Raw genomic sequence first — 25,073 nt, forward strand, 5'->3', positions numbered from 1 at the left:
CATAGGCTTGGGGGGGACACAGAAGGTGTGGGCAATACTGCGAGTCCAAGTTAGTGCCACTGGTGTGTTCAGAGGACCAGAAGAAGGCAGGAATGAGGGCAGGCCAGGTTCACGTAGATTTATTTCTGAATCTACCCCCTGCATTTGGGGAAGGGTCCAAGCAGCAGTTTTGGACAGTTCCCTCTCTCCTATCTGTCACCTTCCAAGATTTATTCCCAAGTTGTTTTCTTTCAGCTCGGTGGTAATTTGCCTCTTGGCGATGGAGCCTGCTGATGCCAGCTGGAAAAAAATGCACTGTTGTCTTCTCCACAGCTGTTTTCCTCAATCTTTTCAGGACAGATTCACTTCAAGGGAGATGTTGCAGTTGGCACCCCTCTTCTTCAATCCTCTTTGAAACTCCCATGCGTGGTATGATGGACAAAGCTGGTTGTGGCTTAGCTGGGATAAACCAGATTCCCCTCAGCACCATGGAAGATGTTCACAACAGCCACACACGTGTAGGAGAGAGCAGCAGGTGTTGTATGTTCCTGGACACTGCTCTGGAGCAGTGGTTGTGGGGCTTCACATAATCCTCAGGCTCTTCAGCCCTGCCACAGTGCTCATTTCCTCCACGGGAGCCAAGAGGGCTCTGGGGTCAAATATTTCCTCTCTGCCACAGATGGGTTTGCACATCTGTGAGTCAGCTCTGGGAACAGCTCACTGGGCAGCAAAGGACATCCTTGCCCTTCTTTTTCTTGGTTTGCTCCCCACCTGTGTGCCCAGCGCCTGCAGGATGGGATGGGACGGGACGGGATGGGATGGGACAGACAGGACCAAGTTGATCCCTCCAGAGGTTTCTGCTGTTGTGCAGCTGGCTCCTGTGGGATTTGCTCCAATGCTCATGAGCTGGAACAGCACAAGCTCTCTGCTTTGCTCCCACTCAGGCTGCTGAGGGCATGAATGCAGAGATTCACAATATTCTTTCCTTCCTTCTAGGAATGGGAGCTAATAAAAGCTGCACTGTCCATTTGGGCACCAGCCTCTTCCCCCTGTTCTGCCACCTGCTTGGATCAAAACATCCCTGGGGCTCTCAGCCAGCCCTGGCACAATCTCTATTTTGGGGAACACTCCCGCACTGGTCCCCTACTCTGTCTGGGCCTCTCAAGGGTGCCTTGTGCTGGGTGACAAGGGAACAAGACTGCATGTGATGGCATTTGCAAAAGCAGAGCCCCAGCATCTGGTGGCTCCTTGTGTGTGTGTGTTGTGCCTTTGTGTATCTGTTAAGCATGCCCAGCTCCAGAGGCATTGCTTGTCCCAAGGCCTGGCACGGGCTCTGGTCACTGATGAAGCTTAGTGGGCTGTGGAGCAGGAGCAGGGCAGCAGAGCTGGGGATGTCTGAGATCCAGGCTGCTGTGAGGGAGCCTGAGAGCACAGTTGGCTGCATGGCTCTCACGCTCGGTGGGTGAAGCTTGAAAGGTCTCCAGTGAGTCTCACTCGGGGGTTTTGAGCTCATCTTCCTGCTGAAGCACTGCTTCAAGCAAGCCTGTACTCCTGGTTCCAGGGCAGCCTGAAGAGCAGCCAGAGGACATTGCTCTCAAGGGAAGACCAGGGTCAAACTGAAGTCACCTCCAACACGATGCTCAGCAGGAAATCCCTGAATCCTGGATTTGATTTTGTATTTGTTTCTGCCCTACCCTGACCCACCACCCTCTCCTTTGCCTGTTCTCTTGGTGGTCTGCATGTTTTTCCCTTCAGCTCCCATTAACACAAGCCAGGTCTTCCCAGGGTGGGCCATGGTCCAGAGAAGAGGTTGGAGAAGCAGCTGGGTGTAATTAGAGATCCAGGGACCAGGAAAGATTTACTCTTCATTCAAATGAATAAGTGTCCTGCAGTCAAAGTCCTCTCCTCAAGACAGACAAACACAGGACCGAGAGCTCAGAAGGAAAAGAGGAATGCTCTGAGCCATGCAGGAGATACTGAGACTTATCTATCTGCAGATGGTGTGAAGGACACTGCACAGCCCCAAGGAGCACATCTGGGACAGCAGGATGCAGGGGCAAGGAGCAGCCAAAGAGCAATATGGGCAGAGGGTACGTGGGTTTTAGTGCTGTTTGCAGATGGTCCTGGGCTCTTCAGCTGGCCAGTTCAGTCTTTCACAGCTGCAGAAGACACTTTCTCCTACCACACCTCTAACTTCAGTATGTCCTTTAAACTTGGCTGAATCTATAGACAACAGTCTTGAAAGTGCTTTCTGTGTCCCCTTCTGGACTCCTGTGGAGAAAGGGTCTGCCCTGATTCTAATCTCATTCAGAATATCCTCACTGAATCTCACCTCTTCCAAGGTTTTAATAGGGAGTGTCAGTTCCCACATCCCTCTGTGAAGAAAAGTACCACGGCAGAGCACTAGAATCCCCAAACTCCCTTCTCTTCCTCTATGCTCCCACAGTAGCTCTGTGGCTGACCACAGCCCCCCACAGACAGTCATGGACAGATCTCCAACTCACACATTTCCTAAATCTCAGCACTCGTGATGGCTCCTCAAGTCACCGGATGAAAACAAGCCCACAACAACTAAGATTCCCAGACCAAGTGAAAGCAGTTCAGTAATTAATATCAACAACCTTTCCTCTGTCCTTCTCCCTTGGTTATGAACTGATTCACAGAGGAAAAGCAATGCCATCTGTTCCAGGAAAAGTTAAATATGTTTGTGACAAGACATGAACACAATGCCAGCCAAGTGTTTGCAGTAATTGCTCTGTGGTTATATATAACACTGAGAAACACCCATTTGAGGCCCACGCTGAATTTAGATCCCTACTGGACCCAGCATTCAGATCCCAAGCATGGATCTGTTTTCTGCTGCTGAAGGGAAACTCCAGGAAAACTGACCTTGGGCAATTCTCCCACTTGTTTATGGGGTTTTTTTTTCTGCTTTCTGAGACAGGAGACAGCTCAGAAAACATGCACAGCCAAGTGTCCCAGCACAGATAAATCAGTTCAGACACACCACCTTCTTAGAGCCACAGTGCCCAAAACAACCAGAGATTCTCCAGCTCTCTCACAGTTATTCACCTGGCCTGGTTGGGGCTTCTTTTCACCCACATATGTAAAGGGAGAGCATTAAATCCCTTCTTCCTAGAAAAGCTGGAGGCCTCTCATAGCCACCACTAACTGCAGCCTTGCCTTCTCCCATGGATATTTCTCAGTGTCCCCCAAATATCCCACTAGATTTAGAAACCTGAACTTCAATCTCAGTGGCCTCAGTGAGGTGAGAATAAGCAACATCAGAGAAAGACAAGAAGAGTCAGGAAGACCACTTTCCCTGAAGAGCTAACAGCAAAGCTATCAAATCACACAAAATGTTTCTTTATCTTTCTTCTTCTCCAAAAGACTAGAGCAGAGGTTATCACTGAATCCTCTGAGATGTCTTTTGCTTATTTTTCAATTAATTAGATGAATTCACACTTGGGGGATGTGGAAGATTTGTAGTCAGACATGCTAATTTGCTGGAGTACTGCAGCCAAGGTGTCCCTGGTGGGCTCTCCTTGCCTGGTCCTCCAACCCTCACCAGGTAAAAGTAGACAGAGCACTTGCTGGTGCCTACCTGCAGGTGATGGTCAGCGTGTCCTTGGCGTTGATGACGTGCTCCTCCTCGGTGATGCTCAGAGTAGGAGGGGTCATAGAATAGCTGCTCACCAGATCTGTGGAGAGAAAGGAGAGAGGGGATGATGCAGAGATCCACGAGCCTGGCCCCAGTGCTGTGGGCAGCAGTATCCTGGTGCCACCAGCCCAGAGAGGGGCAGAGGCTCCTGAAGCCAACATCTCCTTGGGGTCTGCTCCTACAAGGTAGTTAATGCTGGCTCAGTGGGACACAAGAGATTTGCCTGCAGCCCTCCTGGCTCCAGTGAGCAGATCTTGAGCCAGGGCCAGACAGCCCCTGGGCTTTGATAGACAGCCTAGCATGGCCAGAAAAGAATGGAGCACCAGAAATTGGGGAATTCAACTGTAGCCATTCCTCACCAGGTGAATGATACTGGGCTTGCTTGGACTAGGGCTCTGAAATGATCCCCTCTGCTAACTGGAGGGAGTCTGGCAAGAGATTTTTCTATACACATGTATCTTTCTGTAATCAGGGGGACAAATCAGGGATGCCCAGACACCACAAATATGTTTGGACTGAGATGCTCTCTGGAGCAAAGAGGCATTCATGGAATGACCTTCTCCTGTGGTGCACTCTCAGGTGCAGTCACCTGACTAGGACCAACCTTAGTGGATTGCAGCAGCCCCCTTCCCTGTACCACCAAGCAGGCATTCCAGGAGTGAGATTATCCAGGCTCAGGGACAGGCAGCTAAACATTATCATGCTCTTCTTCCAGCTTTTTTCAGGGAGAGTCTCACTTTTTGTGCGTTTGCCTCTCTGGCATGCCAGACACGCACCCTAAGTGAGCTCCTCATGGACAAAACATCTCGAAGTACCGGTTACCCTCAGAGACTACTGTTGTTTTTCATCAGCACAGTGTTGCCAACTGTCATTACTTCATGATCTTTATCTTAAAACTCCAGCTTCTGGAGATGTGAGATAATTCAAAAGAAGTCTTGTTGACTGCAAAAACAAGCAAACTAACCAGAAATAGAGAGGGGGAAAATGTTATGGAATGTGAGGCTGTGACTCAGGTAGGTGCTAAATGCTAAGGAAGAAAAGAATGCAAAAATATGCTGCTGGCTTGACTTTCTACAAAAACATGAGGTTTTTTGCAACAGTGTTCTGTGTATGTCTGTTTCCTTCCCTTGTAACATTCAAACCCAGGTATCAGAGAGATCTGGCAGAGATGGAGAGGTCTCAAGGATGTGGTGTCTCCACGTGCTTCACAAGCAGCTGTAACACCTTTCCTCCAGAACTGTGACCTGAGAACTGCAGGTTGAGAGCCTCAGGATGAGAGGAAATGGTCTTAGGTTGCACCAGGGTGGTTAATATTGGATATTAGGAAAAATTTCTACACTTAAAAGGCAGTCAGGCATTGGAACAGGCTTCCAGGGTAGTGGTAGAGCTGCCATCCCTGGAAGTGTTCAAAAGACATGTGGATGTGGCTTGGGGACATGATTTAATGGTGAACACAGTGGTGCTGTGTTAATGACTGGACCTGATGATCTTAGAAGTCTTTTCCAACTTTAATCATCCAATGATTCTAGGAGTGTTTCTCTGTGGGGAACCCTGATCCAGGAGACAACAAATGGCCACCATCTTCTCAGACACAGGGGTGGCGTGGGGATCCAGGCTGGTGGGGAAGCCACGGTGCCACCAGGAGAGGCTGCAGGGGGGACACGGCGGCGAGGGACGTGCGGAGCGGCACCGCCGGCCCTGCCAGGCCCGGCCTGCCGGCCTTGTTCTCCCCGATTGTTCTCCACTTCCTTCCCGCCCGCGCGGCTCTGAGGTGTCCCCATGGCTGCCCCCATGGCAACAGCAGGGTGACAGCCATCTCCCCCCGCCATCTCCCGCCTCTCCTCCACTTGCCCACACCAAGGAGTGTCAGCCCAGGCCCAGCTCCTGTGTGCGTGTCCCGCTGCCACGGCCTGTCCTACAGACACCTCTCCCTCAACAACAACAACAACAGCAGCAGCCATCGCTTGTCACTCAGCACACGGTCACTGTGGTCCCTGGGGCTGCGTGGTGCTCGGCCACCATGGAGGACACCCCGCCTTGCGCCTCCAACCTCCCCTTTCCCGAAGGAGGGGACGTCAGATGTCACACGGAAAAAATGTGCCCCGGGGCTGTGAAAATAAATGACCGCATTTTTTGTAAAATCCCTTCAAAATGTAAAAAGGTTTATTAAAAAAAGGAGGAGGGGGAAGGAATCTGTCTGCTAAGCTGCGTTTCCTATTAATGCCGGACACACTTATCCCAGTGCAAACACTGCTCTCCAGATGGCCACAGCTTCCCTGTCCATCGTCCCAGGGAGCAGCTGGGGGTGCCTGTCCCCCCACAATGCTCAGCCCAAAATGCAGAAGATAATGGCTTGCACAGGGCTGGCTGGGGACAGCAAACCTTTTCATCCTGTCTGTGCTCTGGGGCAGCAAGCAGAAAGGTAATCCCCAAAACTCTGGCATGGCCAGCTCCAGGGCTGGCTGCAGCAGGCACTGAATTAGATCTTAAAACTGGCATGGTCCCTCTGCTTGAGCCACTAAATAAGTGCCAAGGTGGCAGAAGTCTCTTGGCCAGTGCTGTGCCCCACCACCCGGGCTAGGGGTAGCAGGACGGAGGCAGAAATAACCCCTTTGCCTCCCTTCACGTGCTGCCTGGTGACCTGTTAGCAAACAACACCAGGGGGTGGAGGGGAAGAAAGGAAAAGTACGATCTGTGCAGGTTGGGGCTGTGGGATTCCTGCAGATGCATCCTGTCCATGGCCCTCCGTGAGTACAACAGGAAAAGGAACCACTGCTCACTCTGAAAGCACCGTGGCGCAGGGCTGGGGACACTCCTGCTGCTGGCAGCACTGCAGGCCAGCTCTCGTGGCCATCCAGCCTCTTCACCAGCCCTAGATTGCTGGGAACTTTGGGGACTCCCTGCACTGGCTCACAATGATGCCTGGCATCTAGGGATGCCGATGTCCAGAGCCACCCATGGCATCCAGGACAGGCAAAGGGATGCACAGACCCATTCCCAGCCTGTAAAATCATCTTCAAAACCATCACCTTTCCCTTCAAAAATTCTCTATCACTCTGTGCTTGCCAGACGGATCCACCCCATTGCTGGCCTTGCCCTTTCCCTCCCCGAGGGAGCATGTGCCCTGCCATGGCTCTCTCCTGCCTTTTGCTCTCCCCAGCACTGAACTTGGTGCTGGGTTTGGCCATAAAATCTCTGCTAACCGACACACAGATGGTTTGTGTCTCTGGCAAATCCCAGGGTGTGAGGGAGATGTCTCCAGAGCATGGAGTGTCTCCTCTCCTCTGAGTCCCTCCTTCCCCACCTCCAACCCCTGTGATGCTTTATCTCCTCAGCCCTCCAAGCAGCTCCCGCTTTCTCCCGCACACCCAAGTGTGCCCTTGCACAGGGAGAGCATTAAGGTAATTAAAAAGGCATGCAGCAGCTCTGGCTTTGTTTTTTCAAGATGGTTGCAGCTTTTTTCAAGCAAGCTGGCAGCAGGATATTAAAATAAACAGAGGGGGATTGATGGGATGCGGTGAGAGGAAGCAGGATCCCACAGCCAGTCACACCTTGTCTATTTCCAGAGAAGCACATTTCCCAGCAGTTTTCTTTGCCTTGATCTTGCAGGACTTGGCTCTGAAAGGGGCCAGTCTGCACTGAGGGCCTTCTCCTTATCACTGGTGGCTGCTTCATTTTCAGGCCCCTCTACCTCTTTCTGCACCCTGACACCACTGCTGCTCTCAGTTGCACCCTGCATCCAGGGCTCTCCCTGCCTCGTGGGGAAGCCAAGTTCACCCTGAAAAGTGCTATCCTCCCCAGGGCATCTTGCAGCCTGACCTCTTCTCTCCACCCATGAGCATGTGGGAAAGCCCTCCACAGGGTCTGTTTTTGCCTTGCAGTGGCTGCAGATGCTAAATCCCTGCAGAGCAGCATCAGTGCCACAGCGTGCCAAGGCTTTGGGACACAGAGCAAAGGCTGTGTGTGGGACAAGGTACAGCATGGTATGGTGCAGTATGGCACAACACAGCTCCTGCTCCCCATCTGCTTCCACGCACAGGAAGCCCTGCACCGGATCCTCCCCCAAGCCCCACACACCACCCCAGCCCCTCTCTGCTTCCCCTTCCCTCCCTCTCTGCTGAGTTGGCCCCGCTGACTGATTAACGGGGCACCTTTCCGGAGAGGGATTTTGTTCACACTCTGTCCTTCTCGCTGACTTCCTTCCCCGGCGCTGGGCTGGATCACTGCTCACAGCCAGCACATGTCCCCAGCTAACCGGCCCAGCTCAGCTCCTGCCACCACACCTTGGGGTCCTGTGACAAGAGCTGCAAGATAACATGCACAAAGCAAAGCTTCTCCAGGTGAGGCCTGTCTCCCTGCACCCTGCCCAGCCCAGCCTGCCCATCCCAGTGCTGTACTGGGGCAAAAGATAGGCTGGAAGGGAAAAAGAGTGTCCTTCCCCCAAGCAAAGCTCCCCTGGTCCTTCTATTGCCCCACCTCTCCTTTGCTTTGTTCAGAAAAAAACTCCCAGTCAATGAGCATCTGTCCAACAAAGCAATGCAGGAACTCAAGATTTGGACAGTTTCTAAAAAGGAAAATTTTGTTTATGCCAGTTACTATGTGAGCAAAGCTTTGCTCCTGAACAGCCAACAGTAGAATTCTGGCACCTCTCTGGCCAAGAGGGACTATTCAAAAGAGCAGCAGTAGCTAGCACTGGGGCAGAAGGAGGAGAAGCTTTGCTTTGCTCTTTCTGCAGACTTCTCCTGCTTTCCAGGCTGGACTTGTCTGAATTAGCAGCATTTTCTGGCAAAACTGTATGTGCCCCATGGGAACTAACTCCAGCACCTCAGGTGCCATTTCCCCCCCCGCTCCAGTTACCATTCCCCACTTGCTCTGTGCTGGTACAACTCACTGCCCTTGTGCTGGAGGACCTGACATGTGGGAAGTCCACGTGCTGGAGGCAGAGCCAGGCCAAATTCCCACCTACAGGGCTGAAGTTCCCCCATAGAGCGACTTGTTCTCATGCACGGGGCAAGCATCCAACTGTGGGTTGGAGCGGCAAAGCGTGAGTGTCACGTCACACAAGGAGCAGGCAGCTGGCAGAGCAGCAGGGGAAACTTGAAGTAGGGCTGTCAGCTCCTCCTCTTCCTCCTCCCAGTGCTCTCCAGCAGGGAGGAAGGCTTGTTTTGCAGAGAGGTGAGATATCACACGAGGCTGAGAAATAAATGTCGGGCTCCAGCCGATGTAGGGATGAAACACCAGGTGTCTTTTCTCCAAACTCACAGTGAGCAAAGAGAGCCCCAAACAATGGTAGGAACTGACACCAAAACAGAGCAGATTCTGCCCAGCAGCCTGTGCCCGAGGACTGCCAGGGCAGGGTGACAGCCACCCAGGCTCACAGTGGAGATGGGAGGAAAACAGATGGAAACTGGCTAATGAACAAATGAAAAAAGATAATTATAGAAAACTGAAAACCCCCCCCAAACTATGCATGTGCACAGGACAAAGAGAGCAGACCCCTTCTTTTATGGGTTCATGGAAGATATTCCCTGTTCTACAACTCAGGATGGGCCCTCAGTTCAGACCTGCCTGAGAAGGGTTAAACAGGGGGGCTTTGCTTCTCAGTGCAGGACCACCCCTCTGATCCCGGTGTTGTGCTGCAGCACCATCACAGTCCCAGCCACACAGCTGAACCCACACCCCAGGGGATCACTGAGGCCTTGGGCAGCACCTTTCCCTTCTCACGGTGGGCTGTGCCAATGGCAAGGCATTGGTCCTTTGGTCTACAAATTTTTGTCCATGGACCACAAAGCCCTGCAACAACACCAAATCAAAGTGGGGTGGATTTGCATCCTCACCAGTTTGTGGGGACGTTCCCAAAGCATCAGATCAGTTGCTTCAATTAGGACATGTGTCCTTTCTCAGGGGACAGAAAGAAAAAATAACTATAGAAACTCAGTCAATACAAACACAGAGGTGACCATCATTATTGGGTGTCTGATCCTTCCCGTCCACCACCAGTAGTGTGAGACATCATCTCTGCCCCAAAACACCTGTGGGCAAGTTGGTGTGTGGAGATGGGAGCCCCCTGAGCAGGAGCCAACAGGAGGGCTGAGGAAGGGGCCACCAGAGGGCCACCAGAACTGGTGGAAATGCTTTTCTCAGGGAGATACCCTAAGCATCCTGTGTCTGCAGCAATGCCAGGTGAGGAGGAAGGACATGTGTCCAAACAGAATAGACATTTGGGGACTGAAGGAACAGGGCTCTCCTCCAGCTCAGCACCTGCAACCAGGGGAGACCCCAGCCAAAGCATCCCCCTGCCTGGCAGCCAAGTGGGGAGTGGGATGGGATGGGCAGAGAAATAAGGAGCACATTACATGACAGCAGCATGGTCACACCACCAGCAGAAGCCACAGCCAGAGCAGCAGCACTGAGGATGGGCATTCCACCTTGCTTCCCCAGCCCCTGGCACTCCACAGCTGCACACCCAGTGCCTGTGGCTCTGGCCAAACAGGCCTCAGTCCAAAAATCTGCTTGGTCTCAGTGCATGCACCCCAACAAGTCTCTTTAGCCTCTCATGGCTGATAAACTTTAATTAATTGGTTATTTTCTGGTATCTCATAACCACCTGCACTGATGGGTAATGAGGCAAAAAAAAGCACAAGGTCTCCGGGCTCCTTCAACATTTCATCTTCCGAGCTGGGCGTCCATCACAGAAGGGAAACAGCAGCTCAAAAGCAGAAACCACTTTCAAGAGAGATGGGCTGTCCTGAGGAGCAAAGTTACCCGTGTAACTTGTCCCTTGGTGCCTCCAGGCAGGGATTTCTATCAGGGTATTTCCGAGCCGGCTGCCCTGGGCAGCAGAGCACGGCTACACCCAGTGCCTGACCATGCTCTCACCTGGGCTGGCACTCTGCTCTGCCCCAGGGTCCTGCCACCACGCCACCCCAAAGCATCCCAAAGCATCCCAAAGCATCCCAAGGAGGGGTCAGCGAGCGCCTGTCTGGGGGTGTTTATCTGTCTGCCGCTCTCTCTGGGCAGGAAGCACTATCTCACCATCGCCCTGCTCGCTCCAGCCCGGTTTCCTGCTCCATCCTGCCAGGTTTACCCTGCTTTTTCCTCCTCCCCTCCCCCTGCCCACGGCTGTCAGGCCATGTTTGCATTTCTGTCTCCTGCCGTCTTTCCTCTCCCTGCCCGTGCCCCCCCGCGCTCGCTCCCTGCTCCATCCTCCCCGAGAGGCTCCGTCCTGAGCCAAAGTTAGCCCGTGTCAGGTAGCCACATGTCCGGCCGGGGGCAGCGGGTCAGCCGGGGCCACCCTGCAGACCTCCTCCAGGATCTCTGCTGTCAGCAGCCCCCCCGGGCCCCAGGGGAGCGCCTGCTCGCTGCCCTCGCTCCAGCGAGGGATGCTCCGGCACATCACAGGGCTGGCTTCCCCTCGGCGGCCCCGGCCCACCCTTTCTGCTGCGGGCCAGGGCTGGCCAGACGCTGCTTTGTTTGGTCCTCCATTGCCTGGATCGCTCCGCGTTTGTTGGCTGCCTGCTCCTGCCCGGAGAATCCTTTTCCTGCCTTTGAGATAGAGGATGCTCGAGCCATCTGTGTGTTTTATTTCCTTGTAGAAACTAACAAGCCGAGGATTGCTTCCTCTCCCTGACATTTCAGAGGGCAGCTCTGGCTCAGCGGGATGCGCAGGGAGGGGAGGGGGAGCCCAGCGCCTTCAGACAGGAACAGGACCTATTCTGTCCGCAGGATTCACTCCCTAAGCGGCAGAAACCCTCAGACCTACCCAAAGGCCTGTGGCAGCTCCCACTCTGCCACCGCCGTGGCTCTGCAGGAGCGCTGGGTGAGCTGTCCTGCTTAGCATACATAACCAGCCCTCTTCCAGTGGCCCCTATTAACTGCACGGCTAAACCCTTGCAAAACTCAATTAAAATTATCCTCCCACATCTTAAGGACTGTCAGGTTGCTTCTCTTCCTCTTTTAATTTACTTCTTTCAAAAGCTCGCCCTGCTCACATTCTCTGCCCCAGCAGGGTGTGATTAACGTGGTGTAGAAGGAGCAGAGGGATCAGATGGCTTTAGGGGACTGATATCAGCAATTAACACCATTCATTACATCTCTGACTTGAAGGGGTGCAAAGGATGGTCCATAGCTTCTGTGAAACGAGTGTTGGTCCAAGTCTACTACTTGGCATGAGGTATTGCCAGGACAAATGCATGGCCAGGATGGGCTAGGGACATCCCCCTGTGGGCCCTGGGGTCGGGGATCTCTGGGCAAGTGTCTTGGGAAAGGCTTGTACTGCTGCTCCCTCCAGTTCATCTCTTTGGGATTGCTCAGGAGCTGCCTGACCGTTGCAGGATCCAGAGGTTAATTCCACCCTGTGACTATTCAGGTGCAACCCCAGGGGCTTTTCTGGGCTGAGGTACCTCTGGCAGCAGTGGGTACAAACCCATGGAACCCTAAGGACACATCTTTGGCCACTGAGAAGAAGTGGCAGCCCATCAGTGATTAAAGGGAAATGATGGAATGAAATTACAATCCACTGCTTCTTACACTGTACCTGCGGAGTTACGAGGCAGATGACCAAATACCTCTTCACGCAACTCAGCTAAATTGTGAATTTTTCCACCATGGGACATCCACAGAGAGATTCCCAAAGAGAGATAAGCTCCCAGAAGACAAGTCACTACCGGCTCTTACACACCATGATCCAGGTGACACATCCAGGTCCAGGAATCTCTAAACCACCCACTGCCACAACAGAGAGGGTACATCCAGGATCTCCCTGTCCATGCCAGGGCAACATCCCCTTTCTCCAGCTGCCCATGCTGAGGTTGCTGCCAGTCCAGGCAAAGCCAAGAGCAGTTTCAACCCCTGGGCAGAGGTTTCCACTCACAGCACCTGGACTTTGCTGCATGAACACAGAGGAAGGGAAAAGCCTGAGAAGCAGTGGAGAGAGACCCTTAGATTCAACATCATCAACTACAACTCTATCATGAGCCATTTCCAGAGGCTCAGGTGAACTCCTGCCGAAGCAAAGTGCAGGTGTGCTGTTGGGGGAAGATGGAGTTCAAGCCATGTGAGGCCTCATCCAACTCTCGCTGGGAGATGAGGAGGCAGAGGCAGCTGACCTGGAAATCAGACAGAGCCCGAGGGTCGGCACTGAGCACGGAGAGAAAAGGGCAGTAGCATTTGGAAAGAAAAAACCAAGTCACAGGTTTGCTTTTTCCTTGATGTGTGTGGGCTTAATTGCTGGCCTTTGAAGTTTAACTCTTCCCAAGACTGTTGGCTTATGGACAGACTGAGCAGGACACTGAAAAAACCCTGTATTCCACTCAGGGCAGGTTTCCCCCATGTGAGCAAATTCTGGGGTGCCCTGCCTGCCTTGTGCCCAGCCTGCTGTGCAAGACTGACTGTGATGGGCTTTTTCAGGGGTCTGCAAGCCCTGCAGCTGCACTGGGAGACAATGTACCGAGTGGAAAAGACCTGCTCCTCCATCTTCATGTCCCTGGAGGCTGCATCCAGATGTTTGCTACTTAGCAGTGAACTGAAGTCAACTCAGAGCCCTCAAACCAAACAGCTGCCCTGGAGCTGGCAGTGCCTGTTCTCTGCAGCACAACCCACCCTCAAGTTGATCTCCAGCTGTGAGGCGCAAGAGAAGCTGATTGATAAACAGGGTAAGTGGGGAAAAAAATAGTTTTGCAATTAGATGATTATCTTGGCCTTGGAAAACCTGCATTCAACTCCCCATCTGCTCTAGGCTCCCTAGAAGGCTCTCATACAGCTTCCATGTACCTCCATCCCTGCCTGAGCCACTGAGGGTAGGGCAGCAGAAACTGGGCTGCTCTGGCTTGGAAAAAAATGTATACTGGTGCAAGAAAGGAGGAATCCTTATTCATTCTAATTAAAGGTACACAGGGAACAAAGAAAATTAATTTAGCCCAGAGTCAATGCAACATGAAAAAGCTATGTTAGATGAGGATGGGTGTAGAAAGTAGGAAGCACAAGAAAAATGCAGGAGGAATTTAAACTTCCTGATTATCAAAGAGGGGGCTTCAAGCACTGAGTATAATCTAAAAATAATAATAATAAAGCAAAGGGAAGAGTGATCAGGAGCATAGAGAGAGCTGCTGGCTGGGGAGCACGAGCCCTCCTCCCTGCGCAGCCTCTCCGTGCACACCTGCACACATGAGCATCAGCACGACCCTGGGTGGGGTGGGCACGAGGAGGGCCAGGAAGATCACAGGCACACACTCTTCAAAGGAGAATTAGTCATCAGAGGAGCGGCAGAGGAAGGAAGGCTCAGGTACGAGGTCAGACACAAGCAGTGAGGGTTGACGGAGGAGTTCTGAGCGCTCGCTGCAGATCTAAGAGCCCTCGGTGCGAGCAGGACGGGAGCTGGGATCCCTGGGGTAAATGCACCTACAGCATGTAGGAGATAAGAAATTTCAACCCTCCACTGCACAGCTCAGCTTGGCTTTCTGCCATTCCTGAAAGCAGCCGGAGCTGCCCAAACCCAGGGCCTTCCCTGATGTGGTTAATGAAAGCTTACTCTGTTCTCTGCAGAATCCCCAGGAGGGATGGGCTCTAAAGAGTACAGCAAAGCTCTCCCCCACCACAGGATTTTGCTGGGCTGCACCTCAGCCCTGGGTCAGCGATCCCATCTGCTCCTTGCTGGGCAAAGAGACTTGAAGATGCCGAGAGTCAGGGCAGTGGAAGAAAGCCTGGCCCTGTGGGGCTGTCCAGGGCGTTAATGGCAAGTCACAGAGGCACACGCTCTCAGTTTCTCTTGGCACAGAGCTGTGACCACAAGCCAGGACCCGCTGCAGCGGGAGATGATAATCATCATCTCTGAGAGCCAAAGTGTACTGGGGCATTCGCGTCACTTGAGATTAGCTGGCTGTTTAACATCTGCACAGATTTCTCTCTCCACCTCCACATAACACCCCTTGTGCAGCTATGAAACTAACTTAATTCCCTTCCAAGAAAGGCTGAGTTGGAAATGTCACACTTTGTATATCACAGCACAATTCCTACAATGAAAGGCCCAGCCTAAATGGCACTAGAGGACTCCGGAGCTCTTGGAAGGCCAATAAGCTAAATCTCCTTTTTCTGCTTTTTAAAAATAGCTTACACACAGGGTGACCAAGTTCCATAAACACGCAGTTACTCTCTGTTGGTGCGCAGAGGCTGACTGTTGTTTTCCTGCTCCAAGGTGCTTCCCTTGCCACGCAGCGCAGTGGGAAGAGCACGCAAGCGGACGCGCAGGGAAGGAAGCGTTTACACATGCTAATGACTTCCAGCCAAGGAGCACAAGTACCAACAGGGAAACGGTGCTAAAGAAACAACACGCCACTTCCTCGGCTCTCCATTTGGTCACCATGAGGTACTTGATGCTCAGAGCCGTGGGGTGAGGCTGGTGATGGCCTCTCCAGCCCCCTGGGAATTCAAGGTGTGGATGAAAGAAAGACACATTGGCTCGGTCCACAAATGCAGGAGAAGCTGTTTGGGAGTAGGGGTGTTTTGGCACCATACTGGACCAGAGGGGCCAGGACAGACACTGGCCCTTCCCCACTCCCAGAAATGTGGGTCTGGAGGCCAGAGTCCTTCCAAGTGCCACTCAGGTCTATTTCATCATACACATCTCTCTTTACGCCAGAACAGGTTTCCTAAGTTCATGTGGGGTCCTGTTTATTTTTCCCTTTTTTTTTTTTTTTTTTTTTAATCACTATTGTATTAAGAAGTGTTTTTCTTTTGGCAAAGGTTACAGTGAGGCCAACACTGTGCGAAGTCTCCTGCCTTCTATCACCACTAAAACCTCTGAGCCAGAGCTCAGCCCAGCCACGTCGCTTATCTTCAATGAAGGCAGGCTTGGATTTCCCCCTCCATATAAAAAATAGATCCCAGCACTCCCCCTCTCCCTCAGTGCATTCTTTCAAATGCCACCCACTCCTTGTTATTGCTGGGAGGCTGGAGAGCTAAGGATTAACTGCCTCAGGCTGCATCAAGCTTTATTTGTCTAAGCAGCCAAGGGTGAGGAACAGCCATAAATATTGTGAAATGCTGGACATTATAGAGGGACATCATTGGGCAACACAGGCACCTTGGCAGCAGGGATTGCATCTTGGGCTGGACACAATCCTGGTGTGACCGACGTCATTGGAAAGGTTCCTGCTTCCCTACAATACAGGGGCTTTGAGGAACATCAAACTCCATCCCCGTGTTTAAACTGTGGACACCACGCTACACCCAGAGCAGCACTAACAGTGGTGCCCCTGTCAGTCCTTGTAGCACAGGAGTAAGCAAACATGGCCAGGAAAATCCAACTTCAACCCTGTCACCCAAGGGGACACATCCTGGGTCTGAGCCTGCCTGCACAGAGCAGGGCACTGCAGGATGTGCTGCAGCTGCCCTTCCCTTGCACTCTGGGATGTCATGGCACAGAGAGGGGATGAAAGACCAGGATATGCCCTGATCCCATCCCAGCATCAGCAGTACTGCCAGAGCCAGCACTTAGAGCCCAGGATCTGCCAAGTCTGACAGTTTGGCAACAGCCAACAAACCCCGTGAGGAGGCACCAGGCCCAGATGCACGCTCTTAACTACATTGCTTCAAAAGGCATCGCCAGGTAACTCCTTTTGGAGCCAGTTTCTTCCCCTGTGCTTCATCCCAGCACCAGGACCATGCACTGCTTGCCCAGGGGTGAGTGATCTCCTTGCTGTGGATGTGTGCCCCTCCTGTGGGAGCATCCCACTCAGCAGCTGGCTGCCACACTCAGACATGCTGTTAAACCTCTGCCCTTTGCTTCCCCAGGGCCAGGGCTGCAGCGTGGGGAGGGGATTGATGGCCACTCAGACCCAGTTATGCCCCTCTGGGGACTCTGCTCGGGCTGGGAGGACGCAGGGTGTGAGTGATGGATTTCTGTGGGCGCTGGATGCCGTCACCTCTGCTGGGTGCCATTTCACTCGCTGCCGTCACTCTGAGCTGGCAGTTTCCAAATCTGAGTATAATCCACTGTTCGTGCCCAGCATTCCTGCCTCAGTAAATATCAAGATTTACTGTCATTCACGGAAACTACTGGCTTGAACCGCACTTATGTCAGTATTTATTTTTTTAGGTCACTACATCTAACATCCATCTCAGTGGACACCAGTACTTCAGAAATGGGGAAAACAAGTTACAGATGGAGAGCTAAACCTGGAGCCAAACCTCACTGTCAGCACACACGTCTGTGCAGACACATACATAGTGCCCCCAATCAATTTGAGAAATTAGTGGAGGAATTTCGAGGCTCTGCTACACATCCCTGTGCTTCTTTGTGGAATAAATAAAACCAGTAAAACTTTTACAGATTTCCTTGCTACATGGAGAGCTCAGTGCCTCTGTAACTCAGAAGGATGATGACCCCAAAACCCTCCATGGGACTCGTGAGCCCTGTGAAGGTGCAGACAGACCTTCATACAGCTGTGGAGCCACTGCCCAGCTCGGGGCACCTCGCTGTGCCCTGCAAGGTTTGCCAAGCCCCAGCTTGCCCTGCCAGCACCTGGCATGGAGAACCTGCTGCACGATGGGGAAGGACCCAGAGAGGAAGGGGACAGTGACCAGGGGAAGCTGCCAGGGGTGCTGCTCACTGGCTACCACCAGCTGCACAGCAAAGCCACCGTGAGCTTGCAAATTCTTTATAAACTTCCCACGTGACACAATAACTCAGGGGCCAGATTCTGAAGCTCTTCCTTCTCTCTTTACTCAGACCAAGTTCCACTGAAGTCACTGAGACATTGGCCTAAATACAACTGAAGGAGTTCAGGATTTGGCCCAGTAATAAAAACTTCCTTCCTTTGTCTACTGCTCACTCCACATGATCCCACTGCCTCCCAGTCTCCTTCTGGCCTCGTCTCCTGAGGCTGGGGCTCAGTTGTTTTGATGTTGCTTTTTCATTTTACCCTCAGCCAGACCATGCCATTCCCCTCATGCAGCAGTGAGCAGCTGAGGTGGAGGGAGCTGGGTTGGCCAGTGAGGAAGAGGGGGAATTGTGGGGTTAAATACAACCTGGCTGAGGCACAGAGCCAGTCTTGGGAACATGGATGCATGCAGACAGTGTAGTCTAGGAGCTGGCTCCACCATCACCTCCCTAATTCCTTCAATGCCTCCTTGAGGACAGGTTGGAGCATCTCCAAAAAAGCCTTTCTCCCCCCAGCTGAGCGTAGAGCAAATGCCTTGGGCTCTACACCAAACTTTTGTGTGAGGGAATGGGTGAGATGACTCCTGCCCAGGAAAGTGCAGCAGGAAGTTAACTCAAGTTAACTCATCTCACTGCAATGACACACGCTAGAAAGTGACACCATCAGAAACACATATAACTTTAAACAAATAACTTGCAAAATGAATTTTTACTGCTTTTTTCTGCCTCAAAACAGCCAGGAGGATGCAAATCCTTGTCATTGCCCAAGGGTATCTCATCCTCAGCATGACCATCTGAAATGTGCACTGGGGTTTGCAGCAGGATCTGCTGCTTCCTTGCCATGTCCACCAGCCTTGCACCCACCTGTGACACTGATAGAGCAGCACAGGAACACACAGGAGCAGATACAGCAATTCCACTTGCACCAGTCTCCCTGCCTGTGCTGCTTGGTGACAGAAAGCAACCACAAAAGGGATTTGAACTCAGCTGAAGCGAGAAGCTGAGATACCACCATGGCTTGATGATCCAAACCTCAGTCTTGCAACTCATGGATGCTCGTGTGGGTGACCTGGTCAGACAGCAGATGGCTCAGAGAGAACTGACACAACCCCTGTGAGTTCCTGCCGAGGTTTTGCATCTTGCAGTGAGATTTTTAGCATTCCTCAGCTAAGACTGAAACAGAGGCTCACTTTGGAGTGTGCAGCTCTAACCACCTTAGGGAACACAGAACTCCAAGCAGCAGAGGAATGGTGGTCTCAAGGTGCAAGGCTGTGGCACAGCCTTTGCACAGGTCTGTGGGAGCTCTGTGCAATCCAGCCTTGGCTGAACCAGCTCACCATGTCCTGCATCCCAATGCAAAACACAGCAATGCCAACCTGGGCATTCCACAGACTGAGAGTACAATGCCCTGGCCAGTGGCAAGGGCTGCTATGCTTAGGGCTTGCTTTTGAGTAAATACAGTCTTGCTGTACATTCTGCCCTTTTAAAGTACATTAATTGCCATGGAAACAATGCTGTTACTGGTATGGCAGCAGCCTGGTGGCCCCCACAGATGCAAGGCAAAAATCAATGGATACATTGACATACAAGATGTGTTTCAGGACTTTCTGTGGTTTTGAGGCTGGTCACCATGGGTACATATGAGACAATGGCTCAGACACTAAGAAGATGCCATCTTTCATGGAGAAAAAGCTGGGGACAAAACATGGAGGAACATCTCCTTTGCTGTGTTCATCTGCTTGTGCAGCATTCCTCTATGGGATCTGCTCCCAGTACTGATGTGTGTGCTCAACTTGTGGCACCAGTCCTCACTCCCAGCTCCTGCTGGAGCATCCCAGCCCTGGCTGCCCTTCACATCCTCATTTCCAGTGAGTACAAAGTACCTGGTCTCAGACCTTGGCAGGGTGGCTTTGTCCATGCCTCCCCTCTGCCCATCCATGGCCCTTTCCACCAGCTCAGATGCCTCACCAAAAAGAAGGAAAAATAGCCAATATTACAGATATAGAGACACACACCATCACTTCTTGTCTTGAGAGTCTTTTTAGCAGCACTGAGAGGGTTTGTACACAGAGCAGCATAAAGGGAAAGGCTGCGAGTGCCCTTCCCGCCCTGCCTGGCCGTCCCCGGGAACCCGGAGCAAAGGGCAGCCCTGGCCGTCCCCTCCCAGCCAGGGCAGCGCTGCCCTGTTCCCTGCCGTGCCGCCCATCATAAAGGGGTCCCTGAACTGTTATCAGGCAGTGACAGTTTCCGCCATCAGATTCCTCCTGTCCGTCAGGAAAGCTAAATAAGGAACATCGTTCAGGCGGCTGCAGGAAGAGGGGAAATGCAGGGACATCCGGCCCAGCTGCCAATTTTTCCTTTCCCATGAACCACCACTGACCTCCGCCAAGGGAGAACCTGGACACCCAGCCTGGCATTGGCACTGCTCCTCTTTGCTTAACCCTTCCCTGGGGGATACCCTGGCCCCCAGAGCCTGCTGAGCAGGTGGTCTCACCAGGCAGGGCGGTGAGCCTGTGGTGGGATGGAGCCTGAGTGCTGTGTCACTGTTGCTGGCACCCCAGAGCACGGCGGGCAGACTCGGTGCCCTGGCTGGCATTTTCCCAGCCAGCTGGAGCCAGGAGAAGGCTGAACCCCTCCACACCTGCACATGGGTGGGCAGCTACACCTCACATCGAGACAACGGGTCCCGAAAACATCAGTGAGCTGCTCCATCACTTCCCTCTTTGCATGCACCTACACCAGGAGCAGAGTCAAGCTTATTCTTTCACCAATTCCTCTGAAACAGAACTGGGGTTTTCCAGGCTCTGCCAGGAGTTGCAACCAGCCCCGGGCTGGCTGCTGTAGACAGGTAAAATTTAATCTCATTTTTCTCTCTGCTCACTCCAGGGCTGTGCCCATCAGTAACAGGGACCAGGACAATCTGCAATCCACTTGTCCCTTTCTCGTGGTCCTTCCTGTGAACTGCCCTGAGGTCCTTGCTGTCTTTCACTGCATAGAACCTCAGCAGGGGAGCAGCAGCTGCTTGGTTATTTTATGCTCAGATACAGGAGACCACAGCACTTAAGTCTGCCTTCCCCCATCCCCACGTCTTCCTTGTTTGCCCAGAGAGAGCCTTTTCCTGACCCCCTAAACCGATCCTCCCTCATTAGCACATGACGTCCGTCCCACGGCACCTCCAGGTTTGGCCGCAGAGGCTGCGCCAGGGATCCTCGCCCTGGAAGGAGGGGGCAGAAACACAGCAAGAAAAACAATTCACTCGTGGGAGAACTTGTAAGGTGAAATACAAGTCACTGGCTGAGACCTGTTTCTGCTACCTCAGCAGGGAAACAACTCCAGGAGAGACTCCAAGACTCCCCACTTAATATCCTCAGCTTATAAAACTTAGTGGGAGTTTCAGCACTGGCTGCTGCAGGGCCAGGTTTTTCACCCTCCTTCTGCTGAACTTGCACCTACAGATGGAGCGATTTGCTCGACAAAAGGAGTGGCCACGCTGGGCTCAGGGCTTGTGCCTCCTCGCCGACTTGACCACAGGCCACCTCCGCTTCCACTATTCTGCCTTAACAATGAGGCACGCAGATGGGCAATAATGCTGTGCCGAAAACATCAGAACTACTCTGACCAAAGAGAAAAAGCCCCCCTGGGACCTGGCTAACCCCCTCTTTTAACAACGTGAAATGAGAAACAAAGGTCTGGGATAGCCAGAGGCAATAAAACCCCTGGAATTCATTTAACCAGTCACTAGATGCCAGTGCAGCTGCAGCAGTATTTCTTTTCCTAATGAAGGACAAAAGCTCTGGCCCAGGGCAAGGCTCAGTTCTGGTCTCCCCGGAAAACCGTGGCATGCACCAGGAGGTCATGATCCCCCCTCAGCACACAGCAGGAGTGGGATGTGTACCTGGCTGCTGCCCCTCGCCCAGCTGGAGATGTGCAGGAGCTGCAGGGGAAGCTGGGGCAGGTCAAGGCGAAACACAGCACTGGGCACCTCTGGCTCACAGTCCAAGGTGGGAAAGGGGGGCTTTCAGCTTGAACCATGGATTTTCTTTTTGCAAACCCATATTTTTCCATGCACAACTGCCTGTGGACCCAGGCAAACATCTCACACCCACAAGGCCCTGTGAAGGTGAGCTCCACTGCTGCTCGGCAGCGTGCAACAAGCCACCAGCCTCCCACCATGCTCCCAACATGGGAATCCACCAGGAGCTGCCTTCTCCAGGGGAGCTGTGATTTTGCAGCCCTCAGGCACTGTGCCCCAGCCTGTCTATCCCAGTGGAAGAGCCCTGCAGCTTTAGTCATTCCTCACACGGAAACAACCAGCACTGCTGGCTCCCCACCTTCCCCGGGCAGTGGAGCCTGTGGGTCCGGCCATCACAGGGCTTTCTGCTTCTCCCTGCACCTGCAGGACCTCCCCATCACCCCCAGCTTGTTGCAGCTTCCCCCCACCTAGTTTAAATGCACAGCCCCCCCAAACTGAGAGTGAGGAGTCCCCTGCTTTGCACCCATCCTTTTGGGGCTGTTTCAGTCCAGCAGGTTGAATGGCAAAGTCACCTCTGCTGTGCCAGCTGGAGTGGCTGAGAAAAAGGTGGGTGAGATAGATGCTATCCCCAGGGCTCACCTTGCTCTCCAAGGCTTCTGAGAGCTGGACAGACCTGGGGACCCCACCAAGAACCCCCTCCAGCTCTGCAAGGCAACCTCCGGATTGTGGTGGGTGTCCCCTATGGTTTTGGAGAAACTGCTCCCTGGCCACGGTCCCCTCCCTCCTGCTGCCGTTCCCGTGGGATCCCGCTCTCCCCTTCTTTCTCCAGGAACTGCCTCGGGATGCTGGGAACAGCCTGTTCCCTCCTGGCTGGCTGGGAGCACCTGCCCTTCCCACGCCTGCCCCGGAAAGCACCGCAGCAACGCAGGGCCAAGAGAAACCCTGGGGACAGCGATCCTGCATGGAGCAAGCCCATGGGAGAGAGGCAGTGCAGTGGAACGGGACACACTGGAGGAAACCCCGTCCACCCTGCCTGCACTGGCTGGGGACATTGTGCTGCTGGAGGAGTGTCCCTCTGACCAGACGTCAGTTTGAGCTCAGTGACGCCCTGGTGGGTGTTTGTGCAGGCAGTGAGCCGCGGTCTCACATGCCCAAGCCAAATCCCAGGGCGGTAGTTGCAGCTCACTCATCTGAAATCATCCTTAAGCAGACAGCAGGGCACAGGAGCTGTGGCTGTCCCCTCCCTGGCAGCCCCCAGGGACCACAGGCTGCATCCCTGCAAACACCCATTCCCCTTGGAGGCCCTGGCTCATGGCTGTGGTTGAGCCTGGTGGGGTTGCTGCGCAGTCAGGGCTGTTGAATGAAAGGGTGTCGCTGAAATGGCCCATGTTTACTACTTGCAATAAAGTAACTGCTTCAAATCCCAGCTGCACAGGCAACTGCTGCTGCTGGCACGGCCAGCACGGGGCTGTCCCAGCACCCGGCTGGATTCTGTGTGATCCCAGAGGGGAGCAGGCAGCAGCAGCCAAGGCAATCGGCTCAGGTCCTACACAAGCACGGGCCCTTCCCTCACACAACAGCCACACACCCTTGGAAGCAGCCAGCCAGCCTCCCCAGCAGGATTGTTTGGCTGTGGGGGGCTCAGCACTGCTCTGTGTCCAGAAGAAGGTGGCTCAAGGGAGCACATGGTCTCATCACCACTCTCAAAGGGTTACCCTGAGAGGCCAAGATGATCTAGAATGCTGGGGCTGAACCTCTGCCTGTTCCCCCATCTCACTGCCTGCACAGGGCAGCTCCCCAGCTCCACTCCATCCTGGGAGCACCATGGAGCTGGAATGTGTAAGAGCTTTGTGCTCTTACACACAGCAGTCTGTAATGCTGGCCCATTTAAACAGCCACCAGAGCAGTGGTGCCAGAACAGACCTTTCATGATCCTGAGATGATTATTTCATCCTTCACAGGTGGAACAGTCTCTCACACACATCTCTGCTTCCAAGGGGAGCAAATATTTGCAGCCCATTGGGATTATGGTTAATGAGAAATTTGTGGATCCTTTACGCACTGACAAATTGTCCTCATTGATAGAATGGAAGGAGGAGAAGCAAATCCCCGTGGTACCATCCCCCAGTTGAGCTCCACATCGCCCTTCCTCACTGCACTAATCAGGCAGCACCGAGAGCTTCAAAGCTCTGCTCAGCCCTGTGCTGACGAGGCCACACAGCTGTGCTGGCCAGAGCCTCCCAGGCACTGCTCCTGCACCTCCAGGAGATGAAAGAGCCCGGGAGCAGCTACACTGTGCTTCACAAATTGCTAACAAGAGAGCTTTGAACAGTTGCTCCTGCTGCAATGCCACCAGCAGCAGGTTCCTTTCTGCCCAGCCTCCTTGAGCATCCCCTGAGCTCTGGCCACCCGTTGTGTCCTTTGGCCCCCTGACACCAGAGCCATCAGCAGCTTTTTGGGCAGAGCAGGTTGACAGTGGCACTGCTGGTGATGCTATTCGTGCCACACCTGCAGCTCTCCCGTGAGCTCACTTCAACAATAGCAGCAAATGCCACTGGTGATAGCGAGTCACTGAGCTGATGCTACAGAAAATTCTATTTATGCTCCCAAAATTCATTCCCTCATTGTAAGCTTCCACCATTACTAACTTTCTTTCAGTCTTGCTCTGATCTGGGCTATAAATGCTTTACTTGTGCAAGAAAGAATTCTTCTGGGGGTATCTGGTGGGGTGTCCTGTCCCCACTGCCCTGGCAGTGCCCACCCAGCTCTGCCTGCTAGAAGGGCATTGCAGCCTCATCTCTGCCGTGGTTCTGCATTCTCTCTGCCCAACAGCCTTTTGCCACAGAAGTGCTATGGGAAGGGAAGGCATTTCACTGGGATCTGCCTCGGGTGACTTCCGAGGCGGACCAGAGCTGGGACAGGCAGGCTGGACAGCCTTGCATGGACCCCCGCCTCCTCGCGCCTTCCTCCGCGGCACACACAAATTAATGACTCTGTGCGTGAAAAAATAAATAAACAGAGCCGGGACTGGCCTCCAGCCTGCCCTCCAGGCGGGCGCGTCCCCGCGCAGCGGCATCCCTCCCGCGACGGTCCCGTGGGGTTTCCCCCCGCTCGCGGCGAGACATCCGCGGCACGAGCACGGCGTGGGCTCCCCGCACCCCTGGGGACCGCGGCAGGGTCCTCCCGCCCCTGCTGTCGCTGCGGGTACGCTGTCACAGCCGTCGGGGACACCCGGGCGGGCACCGCGGCGCGTCCTGGCTGGGGATGGGGCGGGCAGCGCCGGTCGGAGACGGGGCACCCCAGGGCGGACTGAGCCGGTCCCCGTCGGGAATTGGGATCGCCGGGACCGGGAGCGCCGGTCCCCGCCGGGCATGGGGGAGCCCGGGACGGGCAGCGCCAGGGCACGGCACATCCCCGTCCTGGGTGAGGGACGCCGCGGCGGGCAGTGCGGGTCCCTGCGGGGTCTGGGGGATACGAGGGCGGAGGAGCCGAGTCCCGTCCCGTCCCGTCCCGCCGGAGCAGCGCCGTCCCCAGCGCGCCCGCAGGTGCGGAGCGGCATCAGAGCGGGCAGGGCAGCCCGCAGCCCCGGCAACTCACCTGCCTCCGAGACAATGCCGAGCCAGAGCCAGAGGGGCAGCGTGCAAACTCTCCTCATCTCCGGGGCTGCCGGCAGGTCCGTGCGATGCGGAGCGGTGCGAGCGCCCCGCGCCCGAGCTCTGCTCCCGCCGCGCCCCAGCTGCGGCGACGCGCGGCGGCGGCGGGCGGGGAGCACCGGGGCCGCTTCCTTTTCCTCCGCCCGCCCG

At 53.9% G+C, this 25,073-nt stretch overlaps 1 protein-coding gene across 4 annotated transcripts in view; it reads right to left on the bottom strand.

Moving 5' to 3' along the window:
• The window catches only part of FLT4 (fms related receptor tyrosine kinase 4), a 57,569-nt gene extending 32,528 nt beyond the window's left edge, over positions 1-25,041 (bottom strand). For 3 of the 4 annotated variants that reach the window (XM_041481933.1, XM_041481932.1, XM_041481931.1), the window contains exons 1-2: positions 24,868-25,041; positions 3,584-3,680 (exon numbers count right to left, since the gene is read on the bottom strand). In XM_041481933.1, the coding sequence (XP_041337867.1) occupies positions 3,584-3,680; positions 24,868-24,925 (155 nt within the window). In that variant the 5' untranslated portion in view covers positions 24,926-25,041. Of the gene's footprint in view, positions 1-3,583; positions 3,681-21,909; positions 22,031-24,867 lie in introns of those variants that run through there. The other variant, XM_041481934.1, reaches the window with a different exon arrangement.
• Positions 25,042-25,073: the final 32 nt, after the last annotated feature.

This window comes from Pyrgilauda ruficollis, unplaced genomic scaffold (genome assembly GCF_017590135.1).
Source record: "Pyrgilauda ruficollis isolate IOZ18807 unplaced genomic scaffold, ASM1759013v1 scaffold57, whole genome shotgun sequence".
Lineage (NCBI taxonomy): Eukaryota > Metazoa > Chordata > Aves > Passeriformes > Passeridae > Pyrgilauda > Pyrgilauda ruficollis.